Source organism: Pimephales promelas, chromosome 13 (genome assembly GCF_988280905.1).
Source record: "Pimephales promelas chromosome 13, fPimPro1.hap1.1, whole genome shotgun sequence".
Classification (NCBI taxonomy): Eukaryota; Metazoa; Chordata; class Actinopteri; order Cypriniformes; family Leuciscidae; genus Pimephales; species Pimephales promelas.
In genome coordinates, this window is record NC_142781.1 from 12,437,655 (window position 1) to 12,458,351 (window position 20,697).

Below are 20,697 nucleotides of genomic sequence, written 5' to 3' on the forward strand. Positions count from 1 at the left end.
TCCACACATTGTTGTTTTACATATGAGTTACATAATGTGTTGATGTCTCTGCTTGTATTAAAATGAGCAAAAACATGATTGATTTTGAGGTTATGTTGCATGTCATTGAATCTCATAAATATTTTGTAGAGCTGCCATGTGATGTCTGCATATAAGCTCCTAAACTCCAGATGGAAATGCATTGCTATTTGTACAGTATGTTTACAAATGTGATCAGGCGGTTTCAACAAAATGACATTTTATGCTGTATTGGTTTTGTTCCAGACTTGTAATTAGGAGAGCTAAATAAAGGTTTTAAGGTGAAAAAAAAACGAGTCAAGTTGAAGGAAGAGTTAATTGACACTTTCATGTCGTTCCAAACCTGTATGGCTTACTGTGAAATACAAAAATGCAAAAAAAAATCCATAAAAGGCATCCAAAACACTTGTAGGACACTGTTAAGTCTTCTAAGCCATATGAGAGCTTTGTGGGATGAACAGCTAAAAATGTAAGCCATTATTGGCTGCAAAACCTCCACTGTAGTTCTCACTGCTCTTGGTACAACTGTTATATTACTACAATGTTTATTCATAAACTTGTCCTCAATGGTGTACAAATACCTCTTCCAATTATCTAACTTATCCTCGTAAACGAACAATTGATTATCTTTATATACAGTACATGTGACAGGTACTGTAGGTCCAAGGAGGCTTCCATGTAGTTCCTCCATCTTGAAAAACTATAATAGCAGAGAGGGACTAAAAGTATTTGTCCAACGCATTTCCACAACACGTTTTCGTTCAGAGCCAGCGTGACATGACTGAAAGCAGCAGAAGTGGAGGAGCAGAGCGGTGAGAGAGTGAGAGGCGCTTGCCACTGTCCCGGCAAGTTTAAAAGGCTGGATTGCAATTGCTCGTCACCAGAAAAGTCCAAAATATTTTATGAAAGTAAATGTGGTTTAATGTCGGGATAGCTTTTTCCAGGTGGATGCAGGAGAAAGATTTCAAAAGAGACGCTGAAGTCCTGCTTTCTTAAGTCAATGTTCTTCATTGTTTGGTTGTGTGCTTTATTTTATAGATAGATGAACATTTATAGTTAAAAATTGATGATGGTATCTAACAATGCACATACTTCAGAAAATATAACGAATAAATAGGCATAGCTACATATTACATTAGTTCATGTTTTTCACAGTCCAGTGATTCATACTAACATTCGTTTGTTCATTGTGTCAAGTTGCTGTTTGTTTAAAATAACAAACCTGTTCACCGAAGGAACGTTCCACAAAGTGCCATTAGAGGACATCCTGTCATAGCTTTTTGGTACATAATGGCTACTGTAGATGTAACACGCATTTGAAAAAGCGAGGTGCTGGAGAGCACAATTCGTTTGAATGCAAAATTTCACAGCTAGATGGGAGAAATTCCTACATATTGTCCCTTTAAGTGACTTACATTACAAACAATATTACCAGTTACATTATCTGGTTTCACCCCATCAACCAAAATATGACCAATGCCAAACAATGTGTCTCTGAGCAATTTTCGACAACACTAGCCATTGCAATGCCCAACTTTCAAAAATACAATCAATTCCCAAGGACGAAATCAAATCAACACTGGGTCCGAAAGTTTGTTTAGGCAGCTGACTTGTTGATAACATGCTTTATAAGAGAAGTGTCATAGACATAGACAATTGCACAAGTTTAATTCAGTTTACGGAACTCATTCATTTCAATGGTGTTCGCTAACAGTACTTGACTGTCACACAACCCTGATTTTTTTTTTTTTTATTATTATTACAGCAAGGCTGCCGAAATTAAATAAATAAATTAAACGATAAAAATTAAAAATAAAACAAGTTTAACCATTTCATTACAGAAAATGGTACGCAGAATATGTGACAAAATTAATAATGAAATTAAATGATTTCATTTTCATTTTCATGGTTGATAGTGCATCATCCCTGTCAAATTGAAAAATAAAATGCAATTGGTGATTTCACGTTTCATTTTCACTACAATCTCGAGACAAGACTGCCAATATTAAAATGAAAAGGCAAAAGTGAAAAGAAACTGCAAATACAGTTTTCACAAAGCTTTTTTATTAACATTCATGCTAGTGACAGAAATCAAATTCAAATGTAAAGTTTAGTTTTAAATTTTAATCATTTTATTTCCTCTTTTATTTTACATTTTTGATTTTCGTTTTCATTTTCAAAGACAACCTGTATGCAAATTATATGTTAATGAGTGGGTGTGGTTCGCAACGCCGTTGCGTGGAGGAGGGAAAATGTCGGTTATGACCAGTATAGCAGCAGAGTTAAACCAGCTTGCAAATATTTCGGATGATGATGACTTCATTTTGCTTCGAGTTGAATCTATCTTAGACACACTTGGGCACTTTGCAGCCGTCACAAACTCCGATGTCGATCATCTAGTGGTTAATAATCTAGGTGAGGTTGTGCAGTGCCTTCAGGCAGTAAATTGTCCGGGGAGTCTCGTTTAATGTAGGCCTACATTAAATTACAAATAAAGTGCACAATATATATTTTACATGAAAAACGCTTTGCTGACTTTTACGATGTTACTACTAAACGTGGAAATGTAACTTAACCAGTCCGTGAAAACTGAAAAGGGTCCATTTTAAATATAACGTTACGTGCAACAAGGTGAAAGCTGTTCGCTTCAGTTCCGTTACCTCATATGATGCTCTTTCATCCTCCGTCTGATGGTTCTCTCGCTCGCTCCGAATACTACCTCTTGAGCAGTAAAACCATTTAGAAGATACATCCTTAGCGTTTCTACTGGGATGTCATACCTTGGACGACCCGGGCCGACGAGACTCCCCGGACAATTTACTGCCTGAAGCCTGAAGGCACTGCACAACCTCACCTAGATTATTAACAACTAGATGATCGACATCGGAGTTTGTGACGGCTGCAAAGTGCCCAAGTGTGTCTAAGATAGATTCAACTCGAAGCAAAATGAAGTCATCATCATCCGAAATATTTGCAAGCTGGTTTAACTCTGCTGCTATACTGGTCATAACCGACATTTTCCCTCCTCCACGCAACGGCGTTGTTGCGAACCACACCCACTCATTAACATATAATTTGCATACAGGTTGTCTTTGAAAATGAAAACGAAAATCAAAACTGCGAAATAAAAGAGGAAATAAAATGATTAAAATTTAAAACTAAACTTTACATTTGAATTTGATTTCTGTCACTATTATAGCATGAATGTTAATAAAAAAGCTTTGTGAAAACTGTATTTGCAGTTTCTTTTCACTTTTGCCTTTTCATTTTAATATTGGCAGTCTTGTCTCGAGATTGTAGTGAAAATGAAACGTGAAATCACCAATTGCATTTTATTTTTCAATTTGACAGGGATGATGCACTATCACCATGAAAATGAAAATGAAATCATTTAATTTCATTATCAATTTTGTCACATATTCTGCGTACCATTTTCTGTAATGAAATGGTTAAACTTGTTTTATTTTTACTTTTTATCGTTTAATTTATTTATTTAATTTCGGCAGAAAATGCCTTCCATAGTAATGGGATATCAACACAAATGTAATCCAAGTAAGTTGTTACACTTTTTTACAATGTTGGAGCCATAGACCCTCTTATGTCCCAATAATGAGACCATCTCTGGAAGACACCTTAAATGGATAGTTCACCCAAAAAAGAAATTTCTCCCATAATTTACTCACCTTCAAGCCAGGTGTAGGCTATATGACTTTCTTCTTTCATCCAAACACAATCAGAGTTATATTAAAAACATATCCTGCATGGATCTTCCAAGCTTTGTAATATCAGTGAATAGTAACTGACATTTTGAAGATCCAAAGGAACGGATCCATCCATCATTAAAGTGATAGAAACGCCAGCACCCGCAGATCACTTGGACATGGCTGTGATTACAAAAGGTAAAAACGATATAATTACTGTTTGTTTTCATACACAAACCGCTTGTTTCGTTTCTTATGACATCAGTGTGTACTTACATTTACGAGTCTTTAAATCATGTTTAATCTGGACTTCTCTGTGCATGCTCTTTGAGGTGGCGACCATAGACATCCATTATTTGACAGACTAGAACAGTTTGACCTAAAAATATCAAAATTGAAAAAACTGCGGAAACAAAGACACCTACATCTTGGATGCCCTTGAAGTAAGCTAAACATATCAACAATTAATTTCATAGTGAACTATCTGAAGCAAAGCAATGTGTTTTTGTCAGAAGAATATCTATATATAACATTATATACTATAATCACTGGCTGAAATTAAACTATTAAAAAATGCTATCATGTCTTAAAATATAATTGATTGTTTCTACTGTAAATCTATATCAAATTATTATGGGACATCATGCAATGTTTTCAGAATCTTTACTTTTTTACAATTATTTTGTTTTTAGGCTATTTTTAAAACATATTTTAATGACAGAATATTTATTGAACAAAAATGAATTATTTTATTTATTAAAATTAACCAAAAATTGTTGAAACTTTGCCAAAATAGTTGTTTTGAACAAGTATAAACTTAGACATTATTAAAAACATATTATTTTACCTAAAATACTTTTTCCCCATGCTGCGAATCAGTGAACCCCATGTGAGAGGTAAAAGCCCCCTTTTATTTAAACAAATTTTATTTATTTTTTTCATTTCACTTTTTTATTTATTTAAAATCTGCTGCTCCAGAAATGTTCAATACAAACATACATATTTTCTCTGCAATCATGCACTACTAAAAAATGTTAAGGGGATCGCGTTTAAGGAAATACCGACAGAACATTAAAAGACAAACCCTTTAAATAATAAATTCTTTAATAAAAATCCCTTAACTAATCAGAAGAGGGCACTATGAGACTAAAGCATGTTTGTGCCATTAATCCTTGATATCGCCACAGCCTTTCTTTTCACAGCCAGTCTTTTTTTCAAAAAGAGTACATTTAATGCAAAATCCTTCGTATTTACTGAATAACTTTCAGTGATATTCCAAAGAGTGCGCCAAAACTGAAGCACAAGGGGGCCAACGTCTCTTCCCAGCCCCATCGAAACATTTGTCCATTCTCTTTTCTGTTGGGCAACAGACTGCCTCTCTTTATGAGCTCTGCCTGTCCTCCAGTTTCCATGGATACTTCAGCACTGACTCCAGGAGAAGTGAGTGGGCTCAGTATGTTTGAGACATAATTAATGACAATGGATTACAGTCAGTGAGCGCCCTGAGCTCCTGCAAAAGAAGCTTAACCTCACATACCTATAATAAGTGTTCATGAAAGAGGACTAAACATAAAAACACAGACTCAGAGTCCTGGCTGAATTGCACTATCCTTTCAGTCAGAGGTGATATTTCTGCGGGTGAGGTGATGTGCGTATGTGCCAGTTTGCACGATCTGGGTATCGGGAGAAAGTGTGGCTGCGACACGCGTGGGTGTAATAGCATTAGAAAGTCATGCATGGGAGCTTGGATTTTTCAGAGTGTAACTGAGACTGAACGTGAAACATGAATTTTAATTTGGTGTTGTTGGTGATGTTGTGATTATAAACTCATTGTAGTCATTACTATAAAACCTATTTGCAAAACTGATTCAGTTCCCAAACTGCTTTGAATCTGAACGCCAACGTTTCAACAAAAAAAGATACTGAGGAAACATTTGGAAACAGATCTGAAATACTATTTCTGTGAGCCCTTGAATGTTGAGTATGTTTACACTGTAAGCCAAACCCACAGACTGAGCAGACTGGTGTTTTTCCCCTCGGATTTTCTGTAATGTAACGTAATGAAATGCATTCAGGTCAGACCAACCCTCGTCTTGCCTGTGGGACTCCCAGAGCACAATGGTTTCCAGGTCAACAGGAACCAGAACCAGTAGTCAGTAAAAACACCATGACAGCATGTCTTTCACAGTGAAGCATTTAAAAGATTCATAAAAGTATGATTGACAGCTCTAGTTTCCACCGCCCTGTGAGGATCTCCTGAATCATATTTAAATCTGTCCCAGTGCGACACATCGACTATGCTGCTTCATGGCTTCTACAAAAACATCATGCCTGGTCCATAAGGCCATCTTTCCCCTGTGATCCAAAGCTCCAAGCCCCACCCATCTGGGAAAACCTGCCTACTGTCTGTTATTTTCCACATGTTTTTATTTGCCTGTGCAACACATTTTCTAGGTAAAGGCAATGCTGAAAGGTAGAGAGCTCCTGTGGGGTGTTAACGATTTACTGTTTTAATTCTCTCTCCATCACTGGTTCCCAAAACATTACTTATTCAGGCTGCCGGTGTTTTCAGATCTTTCGATTTTCCGTACCTGAATCACACACATGATGAGAGATAAGCAATGCACTAACCGAATAACTTTCGGAAGTGCTGGATGCTTGTCTAAACCAGTGGTTTTCACTCCTGGTCCTGGGGACACACACCCAACTGTGTGTGTCAGATAAAGGAGACATATAAAATGTGCAGAGCTGTGGGTCCCCAGGACCAGGATTGAAAACCACTGGCCTACACCACAGAATAAAAAATAAAAAAAGGTAATAGAGTGCATTAGTGCCCGTTCCATTTATTAGCAGGGCTGGTTCCCGAAAGTATTTTTGTATTCATTTTTCCAGAACGCCCTCCAAGTGAAACGGTGTCTGAAAAACTATCCAATCACGGCAATCGATATTGACCGGCGACAGCCTATGACATCACTTTTGTGTATTGTAAAGCGCTTTGTGACTAAGGCCGTGTATCCACCAAAGCATTTTTAGCCAGCTGAAAACGCTAGACGCTCTGCTGAAGACGCCGTGCTTTGGGCACTTGAGAGTGTTTTGGCAGCGCAGCGTTTTTTCCGTTGAGACGTTTCGTTGCTATGATACAGAATATCCGCAGCAGTTGAATGTTGTGACAGTTGGTCGGTGTGGTATTAGTCCCGCCCCTCCTACACTGTGATTGGATGGCTGGGTAAAAAGTGACAGTGATGAGCGTTGCGTTTTATCCAAATTTGGACATTTTTCAACTCCCAGCGACCACTAAAAAACGCTGGCCGCTCGGCGCTTCAGTGTGAAAAAAACGCTCAGCGCCTCGGTACGCTCATGGCGTTTAAAAAACGTGGCGCTCCCATTGAAAAAAATTGAAAACATATGCCAGGCGTGTGGAAAAACGCTTTGGTGGACACACGGCCTAAGTCTGCGAAAGGCGCTGTATAAATACATTTTACTTACTTACTACTAGTGCGACCCCGGAAGTATAAAAGGGGCGCCTAGAGAACATGTCATCCTCTTTTCGTCTTCAGGGAATGTTTTGTCGGATTTGCAAATCACCTGAAAAAGTAAGAATTATGAACAATTATGGCAAGTGATAAGCGTTTCGAGAAGTGTGTGGATCCGTGACTCAGGTTTCTGATACCAGATGACACACACAACTTGTACGTTTACTGTTTGGACTCCGAGCTCTCACAATCAGCTCATTAGGGATCTCCTCTAAGAAAACTCTGCTCTTGTCTGGCCCTCTTCTGGAGGGAGGGACAGACATCTATGCCAGGCGATTCAGGTCCCGCTCGCGCTGAGGGAGAGCAGAGACTAATCGTAGGGGTTTCCGAGGAGTTTGAGAGAGTGGTTTGTCTCTCTTGCCCTTCAGAGGCTCACGAGTTTGAGCTGCTGGATGAGGATGTGTTATCACTAACATCCTTTGATCTGACAGCGAGTGCTCTGATAGACAGCAAACTATGCTGATGTTGAGGGGATGCGCGAACACGGGTATGTGTCGATGCCTCAATGGGCAATAGGTCCGCGAACTATCTTGCGGTTGGAGAGGCATCGACACTAAGTGCTCTGACCCTGCCTTTTAAACAAACATTGTGCTTAAAAGGCAGGGCATACGCGATGGTGGGTCTGGCTAGTGATGCCTTCCACACAATGGCTGTGTTGCAAGCATACCACGCTGACCTGCTGAAAGATTTGGACTAAGGTCAGGGTCTTTCTCCTGACGCAGTGAAAAAGAGCTGCGCCGCACCACAGATTATCTCTCTGGGCCACCATACAAACAGCCGCCGCAATCCGACAAACTCGATGGCGGCAATGGTGGCCAGGGAAAGGCATCTGTGGTTGAGCTTGGATGACATTTGGGAGAAAGAAAGCTCTAGTATCGCCTTCTGAATTTTTTGGCACCCCCGTTGAGATGGTTATGGGAAAGTTAAGAGAGGCGAAGGCGCTCGGCTGCATTAAATCTTGCATAACCCTGCGAATCTGCACACTTCCTACACCGCAGGCACTTCTTGCATCAGCCCTGAGGATGGTCCTGTGATAAGTGATTCCTTCAATTTTGCATCGGGTTTGGTAGTAAGTGCTCTCCCTTGAGCTCTTATGGTGATAGGCCTCCATTTTATGAATGTTGTTTAGGCCATCGCACTACGGGCAGCAGGTTGAGATATGTAGGTCTCCTCCCTTTACGAGAGTTTTTTGAAAAGTAAGGTTGTACAGAAGACCTCGGTTCCCTGTGAGAAATTATTCAGGGGTGTGTTAGGTACGGTTTTTATAAGAGTAGAAATGCAGAAAAGAGTCGTCAGGCTTATAGAGTGGGTAGTGCCATACAACAACAATTCTAGTCAGGCCACCGTTCATATGAGCATTAAACAGACATATGGCTTTCTCCCTATCGGGAGTCTTTCTACTGAGGCCACCGCTCTTTCAAACTCCAGATAAAACTACAGAGCCAAGCATTGGTCCTCGTCAGGCCACCTTGATAGCCACCTTATACTAAAGCAGTAGTTCTCCTCTCACTTTTGAAAGCCGTTTTGAGATTATAGCTCTGATCTTCAGACATATACTGTACATTCGTGTGTCGGCTCTCATGGGGCCGCATCGATATCTGGCTCAGGCTTAGTATCTAGGATTTTTGATGGCGGTCTACTAAGCATTCCTTAATATATACCTCTCAGTATCTGAGTGTAGGTTCTGGCTCAGGCCTCCGCCCTTTACAGCATCGAATGTGGTAGCTAGCAGCAAGGCCTCAAGTTAAAAAATGATTTTTCTTCTGAGCCCCTTGAATATAAGGATTCAAGTCACAAGGTTGAATGTTGTTGACCAATTACTGAGCCCTCCACTCCCTTGGGTTTAGTAGAGAAATATAATATCTGTCTTGTAAAATTACAAGATAATAAGCCTCAAGCCTGATAATGGCTCAATGGTTCATGTAGTTTGTCTACAAACCAGGTTGGTGGTTCAATCCCCGGTTCCACCTTGACCAAGTGTCGAGGTGTTTATGAGCAAGACACCTAACCCTAGCTGCTCCCAACGAGCTGGATGGCACCTTGCTTGGCTGACAACGCCGCCGGTCTATGAATGAGTGAGTGAATGGGTGAATGTGCCCATAATTGGCATGCACTCCCCTCAGCATGGTGGGATTGTACATCATTCCTCAATAACGACATTGACACCCTTTCGAAAAGGAATGTCTAGGTTACGACTGTAACCTCTGTTCCCTGAGAACATGGAACGAGATACTGCGTCGTTAGCAATTCCTCGGGGATGCCTGCTGAACAGTCCCTTCAGATGAAAGTGGATGCCATGTTCTCTAGGCGCCCTTTTTATACTTCCGGGTCACACTAGTAGTGACGTCATAGGCTGTCGCCGGTCAATATAGATTGCGTGATTGGATATTTTTTCAGACACCGGTTCACGTTGAGTGTGTTCCCCAATAGCGTCGTCGACGCAGTGTCTCATTCCCTGTTTTCAGGGAACAGAGGTTACAGGCGTTACCTAGACCTAATGAAAATATTTCCAATTTTCTTCTTTAATGTCTTCTTCTGTAACAATGGGAGTTCAGTGATAGTTATGTCAGTGTTTTTCAGACATGTCCATGTTTTCCATTACATGAAACTAGCATTTTTCTTCTCCAAAAGAACTGCATTTATCTGAAATAGATTAATTGTAACAATGTAACTGTCTGAATCAAAAAGTCAAATTTGACTACTTTTGTTCATTTTAATGTGTCTTTGCATAAAATATTAAATGATTTTTAAAAATCATTTTAAAAAGGCAATTAAATATAATTTAATAAAAGACAGGTATATGTTACTGTAATTTCAGAGAAAAACAAATGTCTTCTCTGAAGAACAAATAAAATTGCTAGGCCCCTGAAAGATAGGATCTCTCCAGACGAACCAAAGGTAAAACTTCAAGGGGTAACGGTGATGTTATGGTTACTGCAACAAGTGAAGAAAATTCTGTAATTTTTAGAGGTGGGAACTGACTCCCAGTCTAGGATCCTACACCTGCATATGTTTCAGCATATGTCCATTCAGGGATTCCTGATGGTGAACGATGGGACTGTCTATTAGAGTAAACAGTGAGCATATTTTTGCCGAGCCATCACCAATTATCCCCGCTTGTGCTGATGTAACAAAAATCAATTTCACAGCTACGATCCCCCAAGGGTCCCATCACCTCATCGTCTTTCCGTCCAGAGGATGTGGGGCTAAATTTTCCTCTGGCACCATCGGAATATCGAGAGATTATTAAAGGCGTTCATCATAGGAGAATCAAAAACTGTCCACTTATTATGAAGTTCAGTTCATATAATAGAGATCTGCAGCACTTGTGGGATAAAGATCCCCTTTGCTTGGACTCTTCCCATACTTGGCAGCAAAAAGGAGTCCAGAAGGAGTTGTTTGCCTGAACGTGTGCAGAAGGCTGGGCTTGTAGCACAGCACCAGGGGGAAATCAAGAAAATGCCCTCAAGCCAAGGCTATATTTAGTAACGTCCACAGCATAGCACCATGGGCTTGGGGGTAGTTCTGGGTAACCATGGTAAGTCTCCAAGGGCTACATCCTGCAACTAAATAGTTACATTTTGTGACCAATATTGCTTCCATTGCAACATTGTCCTTTTGAGGTCCAATGACAAAACCAATGTTTCTGTGAAGCACATAAGGGGAAAAGGTGTTCTAAAATCTAAAATGGGTGGAAAAATAAACACAATCTAATGGCAATTACTAACTATTTTACACATTTCCGAATTAGCAGCTAATTAGTATGAATTCGTACATCTAATTTGTACGTTTTCGTACAATTTGTTTACACCCCAGTGATGGTACAGTTTAGAGTGGGGTTACAGGGGGTGCTTGATGATAAAAAATTTTTAATCATTTGTTTTTGTACGATTCACTGTACAAATTAACACAAAATCACCCCGTTTTTTTCTGTGAGACCAGGTTGAAAAATTCACTAAAGACATTTGTATTCGCCCGCAGAGCTAAAAACTTTTTCGGGTGCTCACAAAGAGTGCAAACAGTTTACAAGAAATATTTTAGGGAATGTAAGAGAGAACACAAAAGCATGGAAAAATTTGGTGACAATATAAACAATCAATCAGTTGAGATTCATGATATGTACAGTAAGAAGTTGAAATTGGATGCATGTAAACTTGACATTTTAAGTTAGTAATTTGGTTTTGTGATGTTATTGAGAATTATGAAAGGTTTTGGTCTCAATTTATATAATTTAAGAGCTAGCTAAAAAAAAAAAATAATAGTGTAGCTTCCCCAACAATATAGTAATGATGCAGGTTGTAGAAAGAGTCAGCAGGGATTTTTACTGTGTTCTCTCTTCTGTGACAGTTCTGCTCAGTAAAATCAAAATCACTCATGAACAGAGCCTGGTTTAGCGCCATTATTTTCCTTACTCCCTTATCGTTTCCAAACCTCCTCTAGTCCTCTGCCCCTCTAATTTAGATGAATATTCACTTTGGCTATGAAGCATAAAGTGTGTGTTAAGACACATGGCAGTAAAAGTAATTTGTGTGGTGGTTTAGATAAAATGTACCGAAGGCATATGAGGCACAGCTGAGCTGTTGCTTTGTTCAGGCTGTATCTGGGGTGTTTTTGTATGAGACACTTCACAGAAGTAACATCACAGAGAAGCATCTATCATTGGGTTGAAATTTTGGCTCACTTATTAGCCACACAATCAACCTAATTAAAACTCTTGTCATCAGTGACTCATCACTTCAACCTCAAACAGTGGAGGGAGGGACGGTCAATAATGTGTAATGGTGACATCTGGAAATAATGAATTTCTATTACAGAGCTAAACGATAAAACAATCCCATTCCTTTGTGACAGGTGACTTTATATTTGATGAGCATGTTAAACTCTCAGCTATAAAAATGGGTCTCTGTGCGGTTATCTGGTTAACTGTGATCAATGTGCAGTAGAAAGCATTGACCTGGAAGAAAGACGTTCGAGAGAGAGAAAAAACACCCAGTCTGTTGTGCTATCAATAGATGTCCTAATTAAGGACAAACATCTACAGCATGACTTGCTTTTGTATATTTTTTAAATATACAGAGTTCTCAAAATGCACGTCATACAAAACATCTTTGAATACATCTCTTCTATGATGAGAATGTTTTTAATTTCTAAATACGAATTTTGATATACGTACACCAGGAATCTCAGTGGGATTTAACAGTCTCGATTTAAGTACAGAAAGTATCAAGCGTCGGAAGGGAAAAAGAAGGGGCGAGGATCAGTAAAGTTCATTTGAGAAAACACATAAACAGAGTAGATAGAAGCACGGGTGCAGACACAGGAAGTCGAAACGAAACATAACATAAATCATAACATAAAAACGAATGCAAACGAGGCAGAAACAAATGTAACAGTTTGCAAGGGCTAGATAAAAACACAGGGGTATATATATATATACTGAATAATTACTACTATATTGTAGGCAAGACAGTACACCAAAAGAGCAGTATGCCGAAATATATAGTTTCGAAAAACAGTTGATGAAAAGTACCCAGATGACTTACCTCTTCTCGCGTGATTCTAAAGTGTGCATTCGATGGACACTTTATTATCCAATGAGACCAGGTGAGGATTTATGAAGCGGTGTGATGCAACATGAGACGCAACAGTAACCACATGGCAGATGTAGTACATAAGAATTATTGATACCACTCATATTCATAATAACAAATTCAAATGTAGTACTCAGAGAGTATGCAAATTTGGAAGCAGCAATTAAAACAATGGGAGCAGAAAACACTTTAAAATAAACGTCCTACAACACAAAACCTAGGAAACAAGACAGGAATGTAACACAAAGCCTCATCCAAATTTTTTCCTTTCAAATATGTCATTCAAGTATGAGCAGTAGGAGCAGTTTTGTAAAAATAATGTTCATATTTAAAAAAACAAACAGAAAAAAACCCTTTTGTTCTCAAATCAAAGTTATGTGGCACAACCGAAAGGAAAGGATATCACAGAAAAGACCCTCATGACTATATGTTAAGTATTTTAATATGTAAGATTATTTCAATATAATATCTGAAAAAAGACATTATCTGTATGAATTAATGATATACGATATTTGTCAAAAAATACTAAAAAAAATAAATAAATAATACTGCTTTCAGAAAAAAAGATGGGTAGACTCACCACTCAATCAATCATGGTAAGGATTTCCACATGATTAACTTGCTTTAATTCAGCATTATGCAATTATGTTATTCCAATTTAATTTACTTACGTTGGGTCAACTTAATTCATTAAGATTGATTCAACTTATTTACTATGTTTGGACACAGCCTTATTTAATAGTGTCAGTGAATTTAGAAAAGGCTTCCTGTCCCCTTAAATGATTCAGGTATGATCAAATATCCATTCATCAAATGCAATTACCAAACTATAGCCATCTACCAATAGCACTTTTTAATATCAATTATTAAGATTTACTTGCTTCATCTGCCAAAGCATATAATGTGAATACTGCTCATTCAGTCTTCAGACTAACCAAATGCTCCACTCTTGTCCACAATGGTGACCAACTGTAATTTAAATGGTTCAATAATTACAATGTAATTGAAGATTAAAAACAAATTACGTACTACCAAGCCTTCCCCTTTTCTCATTTTCTTAAAAACACAAAAAATAACACATAATTTTAACACATATTCTCTCATAATTCAACCATATGCAAAGCATGCTGGGAACTAATAAGCACCACCTAGTTTCAGTTAATACAACACAAATCATTCATGTAATCCAAACGGATTGAGTAAACTTAAATGTTACATATATTTAAGCAGATTGAACACAATCAAATTAAGTCTGGACAAAATGTATAGCAATTGTGTTGCTTAAGCTCATTTTAATTAAGCAATTTGAACAAGCATCAAAAATCATTTTTGTTCAACCTGTAAGGATCTTTTTTTTAATTGACAGTTGTACCTTTTGACATTTGTAGAATTTTTTGTAGAAACCTTTCTTGGAAACGGTGTAATTTTTCAGATCAAACATAAAACAACATGACTATTACACATGTAAGAACTATTTGGTAACCTTTCTTTGCCGTGGACCAAAATTCTATATTAATAAGAGTGTGTATGATAGTGTGTGCATTTTTGTTAGTTAAATAAAATCTGGATGGTAAACCCACATTTCTACATACATTGCAGCCAGGGCACTGAATGATTCTCTGGCCTAAATATTGAGTTTTTCCCAGCCACTAATGCAGACGATGGGCAGTGATTGAGGCTAAACGCTTTAAAAACTGGGCTCCGTGCTCATTAATTGTCTAGGCATCAGATCCAGTGGACATTTCCTACCTCCTGCTTAGGCCAACAGGATTAATGAGTTTCATGGGATGATGGATCCTGCTTGCAACATGCAAAACCAGTTCCAGTTAAGGAGAAGATCATGCAGTTCCACGACCTCCTCTAACTCGTCCACCTCGCCTCAGCTATATTATTCGTCTCAAGGGCGTGTAGGCTGGTATCTTGCAGCCGGACAAACCAGCTGGAAATCATGCAGCCTCACCTCCAGTCCCAGTGGAAGGAGTACCAGCACCAGCAGCAGCAGCCCACAGGCCTCTAGCTGGGATAGTCTGAGCTCGGAGGCAACCACTTGCCTAAAGCTCAACCCCGACAGATCCCATGAAGCAGAGCAGGGCCGTAGCCCACTTGGAGAACTCAGGTCCAAAGCAGGGAGCTGCCAGCAGGGGGCAGTATTGACCAGTGGGGAGGTAGGGAGGGGCTCCAGTAGGGGTGTCCGTGTGACCTCTGATCCAGCCGCGTCGCATCCTGTGGTGTTACAGCATCAGCTGGAACAAAAAATCGAAGCCAAATTGAAGTTCTCGCAGTTCTTGGATGAAGTGAGCAGACAAGTTCTTTGTCCTACCAACACGTTCATATTTTCCAGGCAGAAGGAGTCCTCTAGGTCTAGCTCTCCCAGGACACCAGACCCCCAACAGCAGCCAGGGGACGTGGATTTTTCTCAAAGCCCAGTTCAGCCTCAGGACATCCCATCAGTGGACGGGATGCAGGAAGAACAAGGTACACCAGAGACTGTAGGAAAAGCTTACCTCGAGACGGACATCGACTGTGTGCGAAGGGGGGATGAGATAAAGGAAGTTAAGACCAAGAAAGAGACGGCCATTACATTTGAGAGTAACGAGAGAAGAGAAGTTAAGACTCCTGCAGAATGTCATTCACACCGCATCCTGAGAATCAGACCCTCGAGCCCACTGCTCTATAGAGAGGAAACCCTCTCTAGAAACCCCTACCGATCTGTTTCCCTTCCCAGGGACATCAACATGGTAAGTTATTCCTGTCCTGTTTTCACAAATCTCATCCTTTTAATCAATTACTTCTCCTTGACAGCAATAACATTAAATAGGAAGAAATATATACAGTGTAAAAAAAAACATATTTTCATGATTTGTAATCACATTTTTTCTTTTGTCAAATCAACTTAGATAATTTAAGTAGTTCAGATAACATAATATTTTGAGTTTCTGGTGATTAAATTAATCTCCTTCATTGTATTAACTAAATTTTTCCATTTCAATGAACTTAAAATTGTAAGGCAACCAGGTTACTTATTTTTTTTAAGTTACCAACAATATATTTTTTTTTTTACAGTGAATGGTCACCGTGATTTCGCTAAGTAGCCTAAGACATTTTCCTGGGTCGACACTTTTTGTTGATCCTGGAATAACATTACTTTCCGAAATTGTTGTGCCTATAACTGTAAAAAAAAAAAAAAAAAAAAAAAAAAAATTCTGCCTTACATTTTTAAGTACAGTCAACTTGGATGTTTAAGTCATTTCAACTTAAATTGCTTTAAGTGTATAACTTGCAATGTAAAAACATATGTTGTTGATCAACTGATTGATCATATATTTTATTTATATATGTTCAATCAATTGTACAGTGTACCCCTAAACGTAACACTACTTACCTCTAAAGACAGAGGTGAATGATAGCTGAATAACACTGATGTAGAAGCACCTAACTCTGGTTGTAAGCCTAAACTTGACATAAACTGTAAACTTGCCCATTAAATCTGATTGGTTGATTGGAATGTTGATCCAGGAACGTGTTGTTATAATTAAAAGGCCAAATTATCACAGCCAGAGTTAAAAAAAAAAAAATGTTTCTAGATTTTATTTCGCCATCAGAATTTTGTAAAAAGTTTTTCACACAAATAAAACAAATAAGTCCATAAAGTCTCCTGCACTGTAAAAAAATATTGTTGGTTTAACTTAAAAAAAATTAAGTAACCTGGTTGCCTTAAAATTTCAAGTTAGCTGAAATGGAAAAAATGAGTTAATACAATGAAGGAGATTGATTTAATCATCAGAAACTCGAACTAATAAGTTATCTGAACTAAATAAATTCTTTAAGTTGATTTGACAAAAGAAAAAAATGTTGTGATAACAAATCTTGAAAATATTTTTTACAGTGTGAGAACCTCTGAGCACTGAAACTTTCCTTTGCTTCCATCCAAAAAAATAAAATAAAAAAATGATAAAAAGCTTTTTAACAACTATCTCAGCAGATTTTTGGAGATATATAAAGGCCGGGCTGTGTAGGATGAGTTATAATACAACCCGTAGTAAACAATACAGTCTGTCCATTGACTCATAAATACATCAGACGGCATTGCTATTGAATCAAGCTTTTAGTCGAGCTGAGCTCTGAAAGGATAAGAGTGCCAGAACTCACACAGAATTGAGCCATGGCACTTTACTATCCATAGTAAACTAAAACACAGTGTGTGCTACACTTGTGATGTTGTTCCTCTGCATGTGAGCTAATAGCCATATTTTAGAGATGCAGGGTTCGTCCCATTCTGTTCTGGTGTGATTTCAGAAGAAGAAACCGTATGTGTGAAGGATAATCAGATCAATAACTAATCCGGCACTAAGGGAAATGGGTTTCTCATTAGTTTGTGGATCACTTACTGTATCTGCCAACTATTGGATCGATGTAGCTTTACATAACTGTAGTGTAGACAAACATGTGTCGTGTCATACTTAATTGGTGCGATCACTTTTCAAGCGCAAAATACTCATTATTTATTAGGCTTCATTATTCCGGATGTTTACCTGTTAAATTCACAAAGCATTCATTTGTAGAACACACACACACAAAAATCGTTGCCTTAATTTATTATCTTATTAAAATGCAGTCTTTGCCGTCACCTTAGCAACTGCTTGAAAAAAGGTGGGCGGTGAGGGGGCAGAGAGACAAGTCTGTGTGTGCCTGAGAAGAGAGAGAGAGGGGGGTGGGGGTGGGGGGCTGACAAATGAAACTTGCAGTGCTCCCTTGCCATTTGATGGAAAGTGAGATTTCAGATCGTTGCCAGAAAAAACGTTCATTTGAAAGAAGATGCTGATCTTAATAGTAGAAAATTGAGTCAATTTCCTGATTTAATAAACACTGCGGTTAATAAGTGTGAACCTTCGTGTCATACAGTAATACACATTTGCATAAACGTGTAGAACTACACCGATAAAAAATATGGATCTTGATCATAAATGTAAGGGGGATGCATTTTTTTTTCAATGGGAAAATTAGTTGCAGTTTATTTTACAGTAGGGCACTTATGTGTACTTACTGTGTACTTAAGTACTGAGCAATGTATAAGGGTTTAGGAGTAGGTTCAGGATTAGTAGTTATTACCACATTATTGTAAATATGGTCACACTTTAGATTAGTGTCCAACTCTCACTATTAACTACAGTAAATGCCGAATTTCGCCTCAATAAACTCCTAATTACTGTTATTAATAGTTAATAATGTAGTTGTTGAGTTTAGGTTTTGGCTAGGATTAAGAGATATACAAAAATGCAGAATAAGTCATTAGTATGTGCTTCATAAGTGCTAACAGCCAGTATCTTTATATGAATGCTAATAAGCAACAATTGAAGAGTTCAGATGCAAAAGCCTCTAAATGCCATTTGAAATTTTCTTCTTTAATGATGATTTTTATCAAACTTGTATATTTAAGTTCAGTAATTTCACTTAAATGGCAATGATAATTACCTATTAATTGTTATTTAAGTGAAATTACTGAACTTAAATATACAAGTTTTATAAAAAATCATCATTAAAGAAGAAAATTTCAAATGGCATTTAGAGGCTTTTGCATCTGAACTCTTCAATTGGACCCTAAACTAAAGTGTTGCTGTAATTATGTATATGCAGAACTGGAGTGTTAACTGCTACTGAAGGTGTAAAGTGCTGCTGAATTTTATTTTATTTTATCACAGCATTATACTGATTTTATGATTGACCGTATGTAAACACCGTGGTTTTGTTGCTCTATTAAAATATTGCTGTTTATTGTGGTAGTCCAACATGGCAACATTGGCTTAAGCAGGGGTGTGAGTTGTTTGTGCAAACCAAGGGCTCAGGGTTTGGCCAATGGTGTAGGCTAACTCGGGCACTTTTATTTGATTTAATTTTCTCATTTTGTTATTATTTTATTATGTCAAATATTATAACATGCTGATTTGATGTAAAATGTTGAATGATATTATAACGTGTTGAATAGTTGACTCTATTCATCTTGGTGAGATGAATGGAGTGAAGCAAATCATTTCAATATTTATTGTGTAAATATAAAATCTGTACAATTTACCGAAATTACGACCCATTATGAATTACATATAGTTGTCGCATCATTTCCACCATTTTTTTTTTACTTTGTGTACTTGTTACCAAGTCAACATTGACAATAATCAAAAATCAAGCTGTCAAATTATTTAAAAAAAGAAGTAAAACTATATATTATTTAATTGTGTATATTTATGACATGAAAGTACATAGATATGAAAAATGCACTTTCTGTAAACCTGCTTTGAAACAATATGTATTGTGAAAAGCGCTATACAAATTAATTTGAAATGAATTGAATGTAAGATACAGGCTATATGAAATTACCCTTACCAAGACAAATTATTTGCCATTTCATTCAAGAATCAAATATGATACAGTACATCATTTATGTGGTGGAAATGTTCATGACTAAAAATTATTAGTGTTGCAAAAAATTACAAATGTTACACAATTCTCCTGGTAAGTATGTTCAATGTTAGACATTGTTGGTAAAAAAAAGTACCACTGAGTGTATGAAAAGTGTTTTATGAGAGTTTTTTAAAAACATGTTTAAAGGGCCTGAAGTGTTGAAGAAACACCCATCTGCATCATCTTTATTAATTCATTCAAACTGGGCGCAAACTACAGCTTCAGCTTCATTCATATTGCCTCTTGTACTGCTTTTAGTTCTGTTTTTTTCCTGAAACTTGAATTTATTTCTTAATTTAGTAAAGTACAAGTAGCCAGATGGTGGGCTTTGCAAATAACTTTACCCAAAGATATGAAAAATAGCAGGCATGTTTTCTGTCATTTGTAAATATTGTAAATATCATAAATAAATATACAAATGACAAAAAAAAAAACATAATAGAGGAGATGTGTAACAACCGAGCTCTTAACCGTGGACCATCTATGGCCCATTCATGGCGTTTAAGCCCAGGTGATTATAGCAAAAAATATGTATTTCTGAATCTTGGTGTTAAAGGTGCAGTATGTAATTTTGACAGCTATAAGTTGCCAGATTGAGGACACGCAATAGGAGCGAGCGCAATTGACAATGCCTGCTACAGATTTGCAAAATCACACTGTAGCACATGGATCTAATAAACTTGGGTACAACATGTATTTAGACTACAATGATGACACCGTGTTGGGAAAGTTCACTTTCTACATGAACTAGTACAAAGTTTAGTTCACACATTTTAAAATGAACTAGTTCAGTTCATAGTTCATACTTCAAAAACTTAACTAGTTCATAGTTCTTTTTTCCCATATGTTACAAGTTTTTTATTTTTATTTTTATTATTGCTACAGCCCATTTACAACCACAGACAACAATTATTTTATGGATGGGTAGTTTGCACAGAAATGTAAGATTTTCCCATCCTCACCGACCTCGTCATAAAATCTGTTTAAATGACCATCGCAGTGCGACACCGGTGGCTGGTGTTGCCAGATTGGATGTTTATTCGCTACATATTTAGGCCTGTTTACGTGTATTTTAGCCGGGTTTTCGCCTGGAAGGCTCTGTAGAAATCTGGCACCCTATTGTACAAAGTCAAACTGAGAGAGCGTCCGTTCACAGACACTAGAATGAACGCGTGCACAGTAACGTTTATCAGGCAGTAATACAGTAGGCCTACGTTCAGTTCACGTTCGCCCAAAATAGGAGCGCGTTCAGGCACAACCCTGGATGACACCTAATCGTAGGCTACAAAACAAGTTAGGATAAAGAACCTCATCAGCATGTGCTTGTGGTAAATAAATGGAGCAAGGTGGAGCAATTGTGTTTTTTATATGGGCTGGAAGTGGAAGAGGAAGTGAAAG

The 20,697-nt window shown here is 37.8% G+C and overlaps 1 protein-coding gene across 1 annotated transcript in view; it reads left to right on the forward strand.

The window, feature by feature from the left end:
- The first annotated feature begins 14,618 nt into the window (after positions 1–14,618).
- Positions 14,619–20,697, forward strand: part of LOC120493756 (brain-enriched guanylate kinase-associated protein) — a 38,350-nt gene continuing 32,271 nt past the window's right edge. The window contains exon 1 of the mRNA XM_089118489.1: positions 14,619–15,581. Within this exon, the coding sequence (XP_088974615.1) occupies positions 14,631–15,581 (951 nt within the window). The 5' untranslated portion in view covers positions 14,619–14,630. The remainder of the gene's footprint in view (positions 15,582–20,697) is intronic.